Source organism: Lutjanus erythropterus, chromosome 3 (assembly GCF_056507025.1).
Source record: "Lutjanus erythropterus isolate fLutEry1 chromosome 3, fLutEry1.hap2, whole genome shotgun sequence".
Classification (NCBI taxonomy): domain Eukaryota; kingdom Metazoa; phylum Chordata; class Actinopteri; order Lutjaniformes; family Lutjanidae; genus Lutjanus; species Lutjanus erythropterus.
The window spans coordinates 17594832-17607543 of NC_139319.1; the positions used below are offsets into that span (position 1 = coordinate 17594832).

General features: G+C 39.5%; 2 protein-coding genes across 2 annotated transcripts in view; both read right to left on the bottom strand.

The window, feature by feature from the left end:
- The window catches only part of npnta (nephronectin a), a 90509-nt gene extending 88022 nt beyond the window's left edge, over window positions 1–2487 (bottom strand). The window contains exon 1 of the mRNA XM_084715240.1: window positions 1967–2487. Coding sequence (XP_084571366.1) covers window positions 1967–2037 — 71 coding nt within the window. The 5' untranslated portion in view covers window positions 2038–2487. The remainder of the gene's footprint in view (window positions 1–1966) is intronic.
- An 8508-nt stretch (window positions 2488–10995) lies between these two features.
- The window catches only part of gstcd (glutathione S-transferase, C-terminal domain containing), an 80336-nt gene continuing 78619 nt past the window's right edge, over window positions 10996–12712 (bottom strand). Inside the window, exon 11 of the mRNA XM_084715241.1 lies at window positions 10996–11365. Within this exon, the coding sequence (XP_084571367.1) occupies window positions 11172–11365 (194 nt within the window). The 3' untranslated portion in view covers window positions 10996–11171. The remainder of the gene's footprint in view (window positions 11366–12712) is intronic.

A 12712-nucleotide genomic window follows, 5' to 3' on the forward strand; every position in this document is an offset into this window, starting at 1 on the left:
TTGGGCTTGTAAATCTGGCAACTCACTTGCCCTGGTAGAAAAGAATTAATCTGTTTTGGTAATCAGTCACTCCAGAAGATTGTGATTGCAACAATTACCACAAAATACACCAATCCCCGCAAATTCTGCACAACCAAGTAATTGTGTCCAATCACTGCAACTTTTCCACAAATTTTACCATTTGTTGTTGCTTCCCGCGATTTATTATTTACTGTTTTTTGTATTTTCATGTTTTTATTTCATCACAGATGAAGAAAAGGATACATAGTTTGTCACTGTTACTGTCATTAGTCTTTAGTCAGTCTTTTTTTTTAGAAAAGCTGCTGTGAAATATTGCCAAAAAGAATCCCTTAAACAACCCCACACAATCCTGGAGGGACTACTTAATCGATTAATTATCAAAGTAATTTTTCATGCAAAAATGGCAGACAATACTGTTTTCATACTCTCAGAGGTGGAGGCTTCACAGGTTTCTTAAAAAATTATCAAATCAAAGGGTTTTAGACTGACAAGACGTTTAAAGACACCACCTTGGACCTTGGAAAACTGATGGACATTTATTATTTTCTGGCATTTTATAGGAATTTCACCCCTGAATTAAACATGCCAGTTAACTTTAGTCTTTGTTGTTACTTGATAACTGTTAATAAGCAGGGCAGGTAGATTTCCGACCCACTTGCCTCTCTGCCAATGAACAGGTCTGATAAAATTACTTCATCAAGATCAATTTGGAAACATGTCTTTAAATACTTGTACTTGAAATGAATGGGCCAGGGTTACACCTAAATTACACCTTGGGTTTATTATGCATGGTTGTAAAAAAAAAAAAAAAAAGGAAAGGAAAGGAAGAAAAAGGAAAAAAGCTGGTCTCATCCATCATGCTGATCAACTCAGATGCTCCTATAGCCAGATGGAAATCTCGGACACATGCATTCTTTGCAGGGGTCTGGCACGTCTCCACACCTCTGTCTTCGCATACTTCATTAGATTCGTGTTTGAACATGAAGCACCGGGCGATGTGCTGTCACATCACTTTATAATCAGCCTGATATCTGCAGAAGACAGGAGCCGCTGGTGCTGATTTTCCAACGTGTGAAGTAGTGCTTCACTAACACAGAATGTGTGCAGGGAGGCTGAATGGTGCTGATTGGATAATTATTTACAAAAAGTTAGTGGGGCTGCAGGTAATTGTTTTTTTTAATTGTTTGTCGATTATTTTCTCGATTGAATAATTCATTGTTTGGTGTATAACATGTATGAAAATGTTGAAAATTAGTGTTGCCTAAAGCCAAAGATGAGGTCCTCAAATTTATTGTTTCGTCCACAACCCAGATATTTAGTTTACTGTATCAAAGGGGTAAAACAACAGAAAATACTCACATTTAAGAGGCTGAAATCAGAATTTCTGACTTTTTTGTCCTAAAAAAATATTCACACCGATTAATCAAATAGTTGTTTAGTCTATGAAATGCCAGAAAATTGTGAAAAATGTGGATCAGTGTTTCCCAAAGCCCAGTGTGACGTCCCCAAATGTCTTGTTTTGTCCACAACTCAGATATTCAGTTTAGAGAGAAGGAAAGAAAGCAGAAAATATAAATATTTAAGAAGCTGAAATCAAAACATACTCAAACAAGTAGGCAATCAGTTTCATAATTGATTCATAATCTATTCTTTGTCGCTGAAAGTTAGAGTAACAGATTGAAAAGGATGAGGTTAAAGAGGAGATATGAAGACCACCAAGCGCACATCATGTCACAGGTCTGAGCAACATGTTTTCACTCACATTTAAATTCAGTTTCAGTGTGTAACGATCTTAAGATAATGCTTCAGTTTGCAGCCTCTTCAGCCAAAAGCGCATTTTTTCCCACAGAGGCAGCCTATAAATGGACTGATCTGTGACGGAGCTCTCAATCAAATTCAGTGGTTTTGTTTCACAAAAGCATCGGATGTGACCATGCGTCCTTACCTGCCGTCAAAGTCCGCACTCGCTCCAAAGCAGCAGCTGCACAACAACATCAACTTTATCCATAAATCCATGATTGCGGGAGTTACGCGCCCACGCTGCTTGTTATTCTCCGTAATCCAAACACACCGGCTGCTGAGGAGGAAACCGCGGAGGAAACAAGAAGAAGAAACCAGCACAGAGTTAGTTTGACGCACGCCGGAGGTGCACAGGTAGGTCTGCCGGCGTCCTCCGCTCTGCTCATGTGCGATACTCAGAGTGAAACCAGTCCACCGCCTCCTGGAAGTGGAGTGACCCCGATGTGTGTCTGAGTGTGTGAGTGTTTGTGTGTGTATGTGTGTGTGTGTGTGGAGGGGGACGCACTCTGCCGGGAGGAGAGCGCACAGCTCCCTCTCTCTCTCCTCTCCTTCTTTAAGTTCAGAGAGCGGCTCTCCAGCCAACAACAGCACCCACTGCAGTCAGACCTTCTTATCTGTCGTCTTTTCAATAACCTGCGGCCACAGCAGCGCGGATATCCAGCAGGCAGCCAGCCAGCCAGCCGCGCGTCCTCTGGGACTTTTAACGTAACGTCATGACCCGCACAGCCGAGAGGAAGAGGAGGAAGAGCAGCTCTGTGCCGCGCAGGCTTTTTTTTTTTTTTTGCAAATGCCTTAATTAATTGCGTAGCCTGCTGAGGCACGCAGGTGCATCAGCGGCCACCCAGGTAGATGTTGTTCTAAACGCGGCGAAGACGATGCTGTGGAAATTACCGGGTCTGAATATTTGGAGAGGACAAAAAGATCAGCAGCACAACACGCAAATGAGCGGGTTGACTCAGTTTGAGGAGCGCTTGAATAAATGGAAAAGACTTTTACTGGAGCTGTAATTATTGTAAATAAAAACAAGTGATTTGGTGTATTTATTGAAATATGTTTTGACATAATGACTCCAGACAGATTCTTTCCCTGTTTTGTCAGATATTTCGGTAGGGGAAACTGGGAAGTGTTGCAACGGTGGGTCGGTTGTGACAAGTGTTGTGAAGTCACACCCCACGGGTCCTAATTTCAGAAAAAAAATATGAACACTACTCAATAGCAACAGACAAATTATTTTTTTATTTTGACTTTGAGCTGTGCCATGAATTACGCAATTTAAAACACAATTTTACAAGTCAAGGAAGTCTCAGTTTGTTGCAGGTTTGTCGTAGTTTAGTTTAGTTTCGTGTGGCACCGCTCAGTGAACTATGAGCTTTCGTTTGGCATGATATACATCATCAGCACCAACATCACTTCCCCTTGTAACATTATCTTACCTGAAGTGTTTTATCCAGTGACTCCTGGTGCTTTTATCAGCCGAGAAGAAAAATAATGAGTAAGACCTGCTGTTGTGTGACTGCACCCTGGTACGAAAACACACACACAACACAAGCATTGTAGCTTCAGCTAACATTAGCTTTTGGAGGAAGAAAATCATGATGTCACTTACACGACCTCTGGATGTGTAGTCTTTTTAATAAAGTATCTTCACAGTCTGATTCTTCAACTGTTTTATGACAAACTGCAACTTTCTTGATTTTGAAAAATTTTTTTTCTTTTGATTGACGAACATCAGATGTGTGACTCAAGGCACAATTCAAAAAGTAGTTAGTTAGGTCCCATTGTGGCCCACCGGAAGGGGCGTGACTTACTCTATTCCACAATTTTTGGCAGTAACTAGACATGTGACTAATTACTTAACACAATTACAATTACTGAAATTTAAATGGGCTCACTATCTGTTACTTTGTGAAACTGCAGAGGACAGCAGGCCTAGCAAACAAACAGCCTATTACACAATCAGTGATCTAACGTCACTCGACCTTACAGAGGCGTGAGACAGTTGAGGCGATGTGAGTTTGCTATTCATCGCCAGTGTAATATAAACTGCTCATCATATAATTATTTATTAACTACTATAGCAACATTTGGTTGACATATCCAGCCTCCTGTGGGTCTTCTTCTACTGAATCCTACTGTCTGAACCACAGACAACAAAAGTGCAGTTTACAGGTAGATGTTAACTTGTACAGTATTGGTTTAAAATTTGACAGTAATGTGCATCATGAGAAAATTAAAGCAGACATTTAAAATTAACAGTGGTTGTAACGCTGTCAGTTTGACCAATCAGAAAAGTGCGGCAGTGATGTCATCAACATTGCACACCCCCTTTTCTTTTTTTGAGCTCACAGGAGAAGTGGCATCTCTTTCTGATCAACATTGTGGATTTTACGACTAAAAAACTGTCTTTCAGGTTAGAAAGTACAATTTATTATCGTAGTTATCACAGCGTTCATTTTATTATAGATACAACAACTTGACTTACATTGTTTTACACCAAAATCGGTGCAGTGCAATTGTAGAGTGTCACCAGAAAGCCCAGACTGAACTCATATCTGTGCAGGACATCAGAGAGAAAGAGGTTTTTAGAAGTGATGGAGGCGACAAGCCTTCATTGCCTTCACCAAAAAGAGGGGAAAATTAGCATGTCCACCCAGGTGTCATGTTTCCATCACTGCCGATTTGAGCTGCCCGCACCCCCAGGGCAGCTATCTACATTTGCCACAACTGTGACAGTGACTGAACCCTTATGTGACACATGCACATTCGGAAAAATAGTGTACACACACACACACACACACACACACACACACACACACACACACACACACACACACACAGTGTCACTTTAAAATGTTAATTTTATTCAAAACTGAATTTTCTTTCATTGTTACACCTGTCCCCAGCTGGTGTTACAGCTCGTTTTAAGGATAGGTTGAATTTGACATGAACTCGCATAAACTGTGACTGTTGCAGACGTCCAAGTGAATTTTATTTTGTAAAAATACAAATACTGGTACCACGTATCAAAGTTTGAGAGTTTGAGAGTTACTGATGCTAAAACAAAATGTTACCATCATCCCTGGTCTAACCTAATTAGGTTATTAATTAGTTGTAAACATTTTATAAATACATCATATAAAAAAGACCTGTTGCTTGCCAAATAATGAGATCACATTTATTTGTACTGTTCAGCATCACATGTCAGTTCTTACTTAACTTACTTTGCCTTCTCATCAGCAGCATTTATACCCATCAGCCTCATAACATATTTGTTAATAAGTTCGTAGAATTTAACCACAGTCAGCATATAATAATAGTCAAAAAGGCTTCATTTGGCATATCAAATTACACTACATTTATACACTAAAGCTTTAGAGATATTGTTTAACTTATGGTACCTTTTAATGTACAGATTATTATCACAGGTGTTTATGTGACGCAAGTCATTAATAAATGGTGATGGGTTTTATACTTTACAATATAAGGCTCCTTTTTGCCAATCTTAAAATGTAAGTATTTGTAAGATTAATTAGCAGTAAGTAGCAAATTGAATTTGCAAAAAAGTTAGCCCACATCAATGTATGAAAATGTATGTGTTATGACCTGTTTATAATGTTTATTAATAATTTATAAAGTGTTTACAACATAATTAATAACCCAGTTATAAATCATTGATAAGGGCACCCTTTTTGTAAAATGGTTCTGATATTTTTATTGCATTACTGTAAAAAAAAAAAAAGGTGCAATCATCCGCTTTTCTCCAATCTAATTTTCCCATCAGCACAACATCTCGAAAATTGGATTCACCTAATAGGAAATAGCAATATCTTTATTATTCTTATTCTTTGACAAGAGGTTATGTGTGATTCTATTAGAGTGATTATCTGCTGCCGGAGTCATAAGCAGCACTTCATGTTCAAAGTCTGGTGAATTGCACTTCCTGTCTGGGGGCAGAATTATAAATGTCTGCTTCATTTTGTGATGTGACAGCCTCACTGCCTGGAGAATTTAAGTCGGTCAATAAAATAATTCTCCAGTAAGGACTCAATGGAAAACGCCAAACGCCATCATTTTCAGTATAATGGAGCGGGAGATGAATGAGACGAAGGTTTGATATGATTAGCCTGCTGTGTTCACAGTCACCGCTGCCTTTGATACATGGCACTGCTCGCCTTGTTACGCCCTGTCAACAACTTGATAATAAATCCATGCGGTGGTACAGCGGGTTGACATCTCCAGAATCAAGTGATTGGAGAAACACTGGTTGCGTATAATTACACCATTAATCACATTATTTACATGACTGGACTCTAACAATGTGATTCCATGATGATTCATTACATTTAAAAGTATGTTATGGGTTATCAGCTCCCCCACTGCCAATAATACTGGCATGATGCAGAAAACTAAGTCTGATCATGTCTTTAAAGAGTCAGTTCACCCAAAACACAAACATCCTTATTGTCGTGGTAATCATATTGCATTCAGGTAAAACGTCCATGTGGAGAGCAAACAAGACAGAATGCATTGGCCAAAATGCAATTTCAGAGCCCATTGGCTATCAACTTAGCTTTAAAAAAAAAGTTACAATCCAGTCATAGGCCTTGTCTCCTAACTCTATTCTATGACTCAAGTTGCTGATCAGGCTGTAAACAATGACTGATGCTTGCCCCAGATATCCATTATGCAGATGTTTGCTGCTCCTACACTGGAAGCTTCAGAATATTGGGCATTGCCCCCAGAGGCTAAACTGTCGTCAGGCGATAGTTGATGGATTCCAAGATTGCCCCAGTGGTTCTACCCTAGAAGATACCTTGAAGATGCTCGTCTCTATGAAAAAGTTCATTTGGTTGATATTTAATTGAATTTAACAAGCAGTTGTCTTCTTGAGGAATTATTCTTAATTAATGTGTTAGACCTGACTTGCTGCATACTGAGTAGGTGCCTTAGGTTACATTAAAAACTCGTTTTCAATTAAAGGACCGGTGTGTGGGATGTAGTCACATCTAGCGGTGAGGTTTGATACCACTCGCCTCACTGTTCCCTTACAAGCATGTAGCCGTGAAACTCCTTAAAAAAACGTGAAATGCCCTATTTAGAGCTGTGTATTAGATTTGTCTGGGCTGCTGTAGAAAGATGACGCTTCAACATGACCGTGGAAGAGGACCTACACCCTCTGTAGGTTAAACAGCTCATTATAATGTTACAAAAACAATTCTAATTGTCAGGTGATTATACACTAATGAAAACATACTTCTGAATGCAATATTCTGCAAATCAATCCCTATACATCTTACACAGTTGACCTTCAAATAAGAGCTGCTCCACTTAAACTGAAATATTTATTTATTAGTCATCTATTACTGGAAATGTATTCCTCACTGTGTGAGTTGCCCCCATGTTAAAAATGCAGCAAAAGTGCTCTCTTGGACGCCCAAGAGAGATGAAGTGCCCTCTTGGGTGGTAACCTCAACCCTGACTGAGCTCCTCAATATACAGCTCATTCTCACTGACGTCATCATGTGTGAAATAAATGGTTAAATAGTTAATCTTTCCCTGTGTGTTTTATTGCAGAATTTTAGCGGTTATACTCACATAATAAAGTAATTTTAATCTTATCTAGGGCTTGTAACTGTTGCCCCACTGCAGACAGCTGCTGCCCTTCTTATTTCAGCCGAACAGTCTGAGTCTGCCACTGCTGCTGTGTACTGACTAAATACCTTAGATTACATTGGACGTGCATTTGATTTAAGGGAGGGCACCAGCTGAACACTAAATCCACAGCAGTCTGCCTGTAATCAGTGACAAACTTCATGCTTTTCTCCAGGAAAACATCTGAGGCAATTGTAAAGAAATTAACGACCAGTAAAATGAAGACTTACCGAATTTTGTTGGTGGTGCTAAAAATAAAGAATAAAAATGTATTTCTGTGATTTGGGTGAACTCATCCTTTAATGAACCCCGCAGGAGAAGTGAGTCATTATGCTACACTCTGAACAGACAGTGCTAAAGCTCATGCAAAAATAGAATATAAGCAGGGAAATCCTAAACTGGGGATATATGAGGTGACAACAAGTAGGATGAGAAGCATCAGGAAATAGAAAACAACATTATTAGCGTGTGGAAAAAAAAAAAAAAAAAAAACAGCAGCTGGAACCTGCTGTAGGCAAACAGAGGAAATGTTTGCATCAAAATGTAGCTACTCTCTGCTTCTATAATAATATGCTCAGCACTGTTTATTCAGAAAAAACGTATCATTTGATTGGAGGTAATGCATGCTAAATGGTAAAAACAACAGCATGATATTTAAGATAATTGAAAGGGCATCAGAGGTCCCACGTCATCTGGGCTTGTACTTTATATCAGTGGCTGGTATAATAAGTGAACACATAAACAAGGTCACTGACACACTAACAGGGAGGGACCCCAAATACGGAGAACTGTTGCAGACAAATGGCCGTAAAAACTATCAGCGTAATGAAGTGGAAAAGCAAACCAAGACAAGCTGAATTTTATTTGCACGTAATAACCGAAGTTCATGAAACAATGATTCATCCTCGATTTCATAATTAGAATCATAGATGTGTTTTTTGCTGCAGCTGTTTTGTTTGAAAACCTTTGCTTGAATGGTGAAGAGTGTCCTCTGAGTTTAATAGAAAAGATAGATGAGAGAGTTAATGTTTATTTTAATGCCAAAAATAAGCACATAGACTGCTCACTGATTAAAGGTGCAATATGTAAGATTTTCAGTTTAAAACATTCACAAACAAACAAAAATGATCAACAGAAGATGAAGACATAACAGTTTTGACGTTATGTCAAAGACGTCTGTGTGTTGTGTCGTGGACATATCTACAGTAGTTAGCGTGCTAGCGAGCTACTGCTGATGATGCTATATGATATATGTTTAATAATGATAATTTACTGTTCAAGATATTTAATAATAGAATGATTTGTCTCTTTTCTTAGGAATATTAAGGAATATTTTATATTTATGTACTATACATCTATTGTGATATACATTAATGCTACTTAAATGCTACACGTAAGACCATTATGTATTTTAATGTATTTCGATATTTCGCACAAAATATGATCGTTTGCTGTTTGCAAGAGGCAAATACTTTTTTTGTTCCTCTCTGAATTGTGTCATGAATTACACATGATATCTGTCAGTTTAAAAGACAGGAGAGGAGGACAGGAAAGACCTGGTTTCTGGCAGGTTTGTTGTAGTTTAGTTTTGTGTGAAACTGCTCAGTCAGCTACATCTCTCGTCTCGCACAAAATACGTCAACAACACCAATCTGCCCCCTGTAACGTTATCGAGTGAGCGACTCCTGCTTCTTTTATCAGCTGGGAAGTGAAAGAATGAGTAAGATGACGCTGTGTGACTTCATTCTGGTACAAAAACACACAGGCATCGTTGCTTCAGCAGCGAACATTGGCTTTTAAAGAGAGAAAGTCATGACGTCACAAGACTTCTGGGTGTGTAGTCTTTCTAATTATGTACCTTCACATATTTGTGATTCGTGGCATAATTCAAATGGGATCAAAATATTATTTGTCTCTGGCCACTGACTAAATACATATTTTTTCTGAGATCAGCAGTAAGAAGTATGAACTCATCAGCTGACCAGTTATCACATATTGCACCTTTAAAAGACTATCTACTATGAATATAGTCTTTGTTCAGTCACAGGTTCATTATGCTCAATACAACTTCGAGAGTCATTTGTTTGAGGTTCAACTCACCCTGTCAACTTCTGTATTTTGCAGTACTTGTTTTTTTTCTCTCAGTTTGACCTCTTTCTGATTTCTCATTCTGTTAATTACACAGTAAAAATGCATTTAGCTCAGCGTGTGATTGACTGTGCTGTTTTCACTGAAAGGCTTCATGAGGTAACTCATTCATACAGAAATGCTGAGCGTTTCCACAGAAAGCAGCTCAGATATCTCACCTATTTTGCCTAAACAAAGAATCTTGTCTAGTCACCTCTCAGCCCCGGGTGTTTGGGTTGAATCAACCCATTTCACACCTCAAAATTCTCCTCTCTGTCTCATGCGAGCTTTAAGAAGTGCCACCTACTCTCTCGCGCCTCTTTTGTGCATATATGCATTCCTGTAATGTGCACTTGTGCAGAGCCACAAGCATGAACATCTCCTTTTGAAATAATTCCAGTCCTTGGAAGGAGCTGTGTCTGTGGCCATTCACCTCAGGATAGATTGACTCTGCTGACTGAATTCAGATGAGCTCGATGCTGGAAGAGCCTGCACCGCTCTCTCTCTCTCGTCTATCCCTTCAGCGCGCGCTGGAAAACCGGCTCTCCGGCTACCTCCCCAGATTTCTCAAGCAGCCGCAGCACACTGTCAAAAGTGACAACACGGGATTTTTCAGAGAAACAGATAACCAGCTTCACCAGGGAGAATGGAAGCTTTAGGAGGCTGTAGTATGTCTACAGTCTACAGGATTGGGTATATGGAGCGCATTGTGAGATGTTCAGCTGCTAGGCTCTGAACAGCGCGCATCTAATCAAGCACACTGACCTTTTCGCCAGCATCATAAAATATTCATTGCTCCTGAACGTATTATGGGATGCATACCATATTCGCATTCATTCTTTATGAGGAATAATCCGTTTCTCTGTAGAACCATGACAAATTCTGTATCTTAACTGGTGTGATACGAGTTTAAATCCAATTTCTCTCTTTCAGTGCCCCCCCTCCCTTCGGTCTCACAAACACACACAGAGGAGAGGTAGATAATGATAATTCCCCGTCTCATCTTTAAGTGCAGATGAGTTTTTAGCACTGAATTCCTCCTTCTTCTCTTAATACCTGGCAACAGAGGGAGCTGACTGCTGAGCTTTATCACAGAAGGCCGCACACAGACTATTTGCAAAAACAGCATGTGGAAGTATGCTGTACTTTATTTGCAAAGTGGGTGTGTAATTCCTGCTGCTTCTGTTTATGCTGACAGCTTGATCACACAGTTTAGGCGAAGACACAAACGTATCGGAGCAGTTGGTATGAGACTTGACTTCAACTAAGCGTTCATTGCTTGAGCGCATTTAACCACAGTGAGTTCTTGTATTTATCGTATCAAAAATCACGTCTTCACGTTCACTCTGAAAGAGACTTCAGAAGATGACTTTTGCAGGAAACAACAAACATCTGTTTGTTTTTCTGAGGCCATTTTTACAAAAAAGGCTTATAAAAGAATTAATAAAAAAGAACATTTCAAATGGATAAAAAATAGTTGTATTCTCAGCAGCGATGGCAACAGACGCCGGGTACTTTATCAAGCCCTGACCACACTGGAGGGACTCTGCTGTACAGAGGTGCTTGCAGTCTTAATTATGCACCGGTGCTTCCTCCAGTTGGCTAACGCCGACTTTCAGTCCGCTCTTTTGCGGCAGCCTTCCCACCAGCATGTTGTTCTTTGGTGAACAGCTTTCAGGCTCCATGGTAATCACCCGCACCGAGTAACCGTGAGTCTCTGCTGCCCATGAGCGGTCCAAGTCCACCAGACCCATACACTGTTTACCTGCAGTGATACAAACAGAAAATTGTAATTTACCATCCAAACATAAATATTTATTATTATTGTGGATATTTAAGAGTTAAAAGCCAGATTTTGATATTCAGATATATATTTCTTAAAAATTTCCTTTCAATAAAGATCAAATCCATATATGCACTGGCTAAAATAGTGGATACATCAAGCAGACTAGCCTGTCTGCTCTGTATAACATTCAGGTGGTGTTGAGGACAAACTCCATCCCGTCTGACTGCTGCCACGTTTCAGTCCCAACCTTCTGACACCTACTTCAGATTCCCCTCAGTCAAAATAAACAGATACAAACACTCATTCATCTCCACAACCGTTACCCCAGTCAGCACAGGGAAGAAGAAGTAGTTTGCCCGTCATGAATTTCTTGGCCTGTTTGTGGGATGGTGTTTACTCTGATTTCTGTTTATTTTGTTGTCATTTTTATCGTTTGATTGTAACGCCATACTGATCGTATATAAAGAGATGACAGCTGAGTTATCATCGTTTTGTTCTTATCGTGCTCACGTTGTTCATTGATGCAGTCTGTGTTACTCTGACTAAAACCAGCCAAATCGCAGACCAAAACCAGCCCAGACGGCCAGTGAAACCAGCGTAGGCAGGCGGAGAGCATTAGGCACGATGTGTATGTGGGCGTGCATGTGATTGTGCTGATCTGTCACTTTGGGAGGATGTGGGTATAAATAAACCATTTAATTATTATATTTAATTACTACATTATTGATGTAATTTGTATGCAGAATTGGTCTACCCAACCAGTGGACAAATAAATTCAGCTCATGGCCCTCGTCTATGAGAGAACCTGACAGCACTGCTTATTTTTATTATTTCATGGCTGTTTGTACGTAGCACTTTATGATGCAAAACCAACTGACCTTCAGGAACAAATTAAGTTGAACTTTAACTATTTTGCAGGAGAGTAACAGAGCAGTAAAGTTTAAATTTTGTACAGAAGAGACTGAAAAAAGATAATAATAATAATAATAATAAAATTAACAAATTCTATAAAAGAATTCATATACATAAAGATGAAACTTTGCATTCTGCATTTCAATTAAAAGGAAAACATTTGCTGTTTGTACAGGCTGTCATATGCATCGACTGATACAGTGCCCATCCTACCATGCTCTGTGGTATCTATATACATGTAACTTACGCCCAGTTGACTTTGATTTTGGATCAAAACGACAGAGGACAACATCTCCACCACAGGGCACAAGGGGATCACTGGATGGCTGATAAGAATGACTAGAATTTGCCTTGCAGTTGTACAGTTTACATCCACGTCTGTCCAGACCCATGTAATATATGCAGTGAAGACTT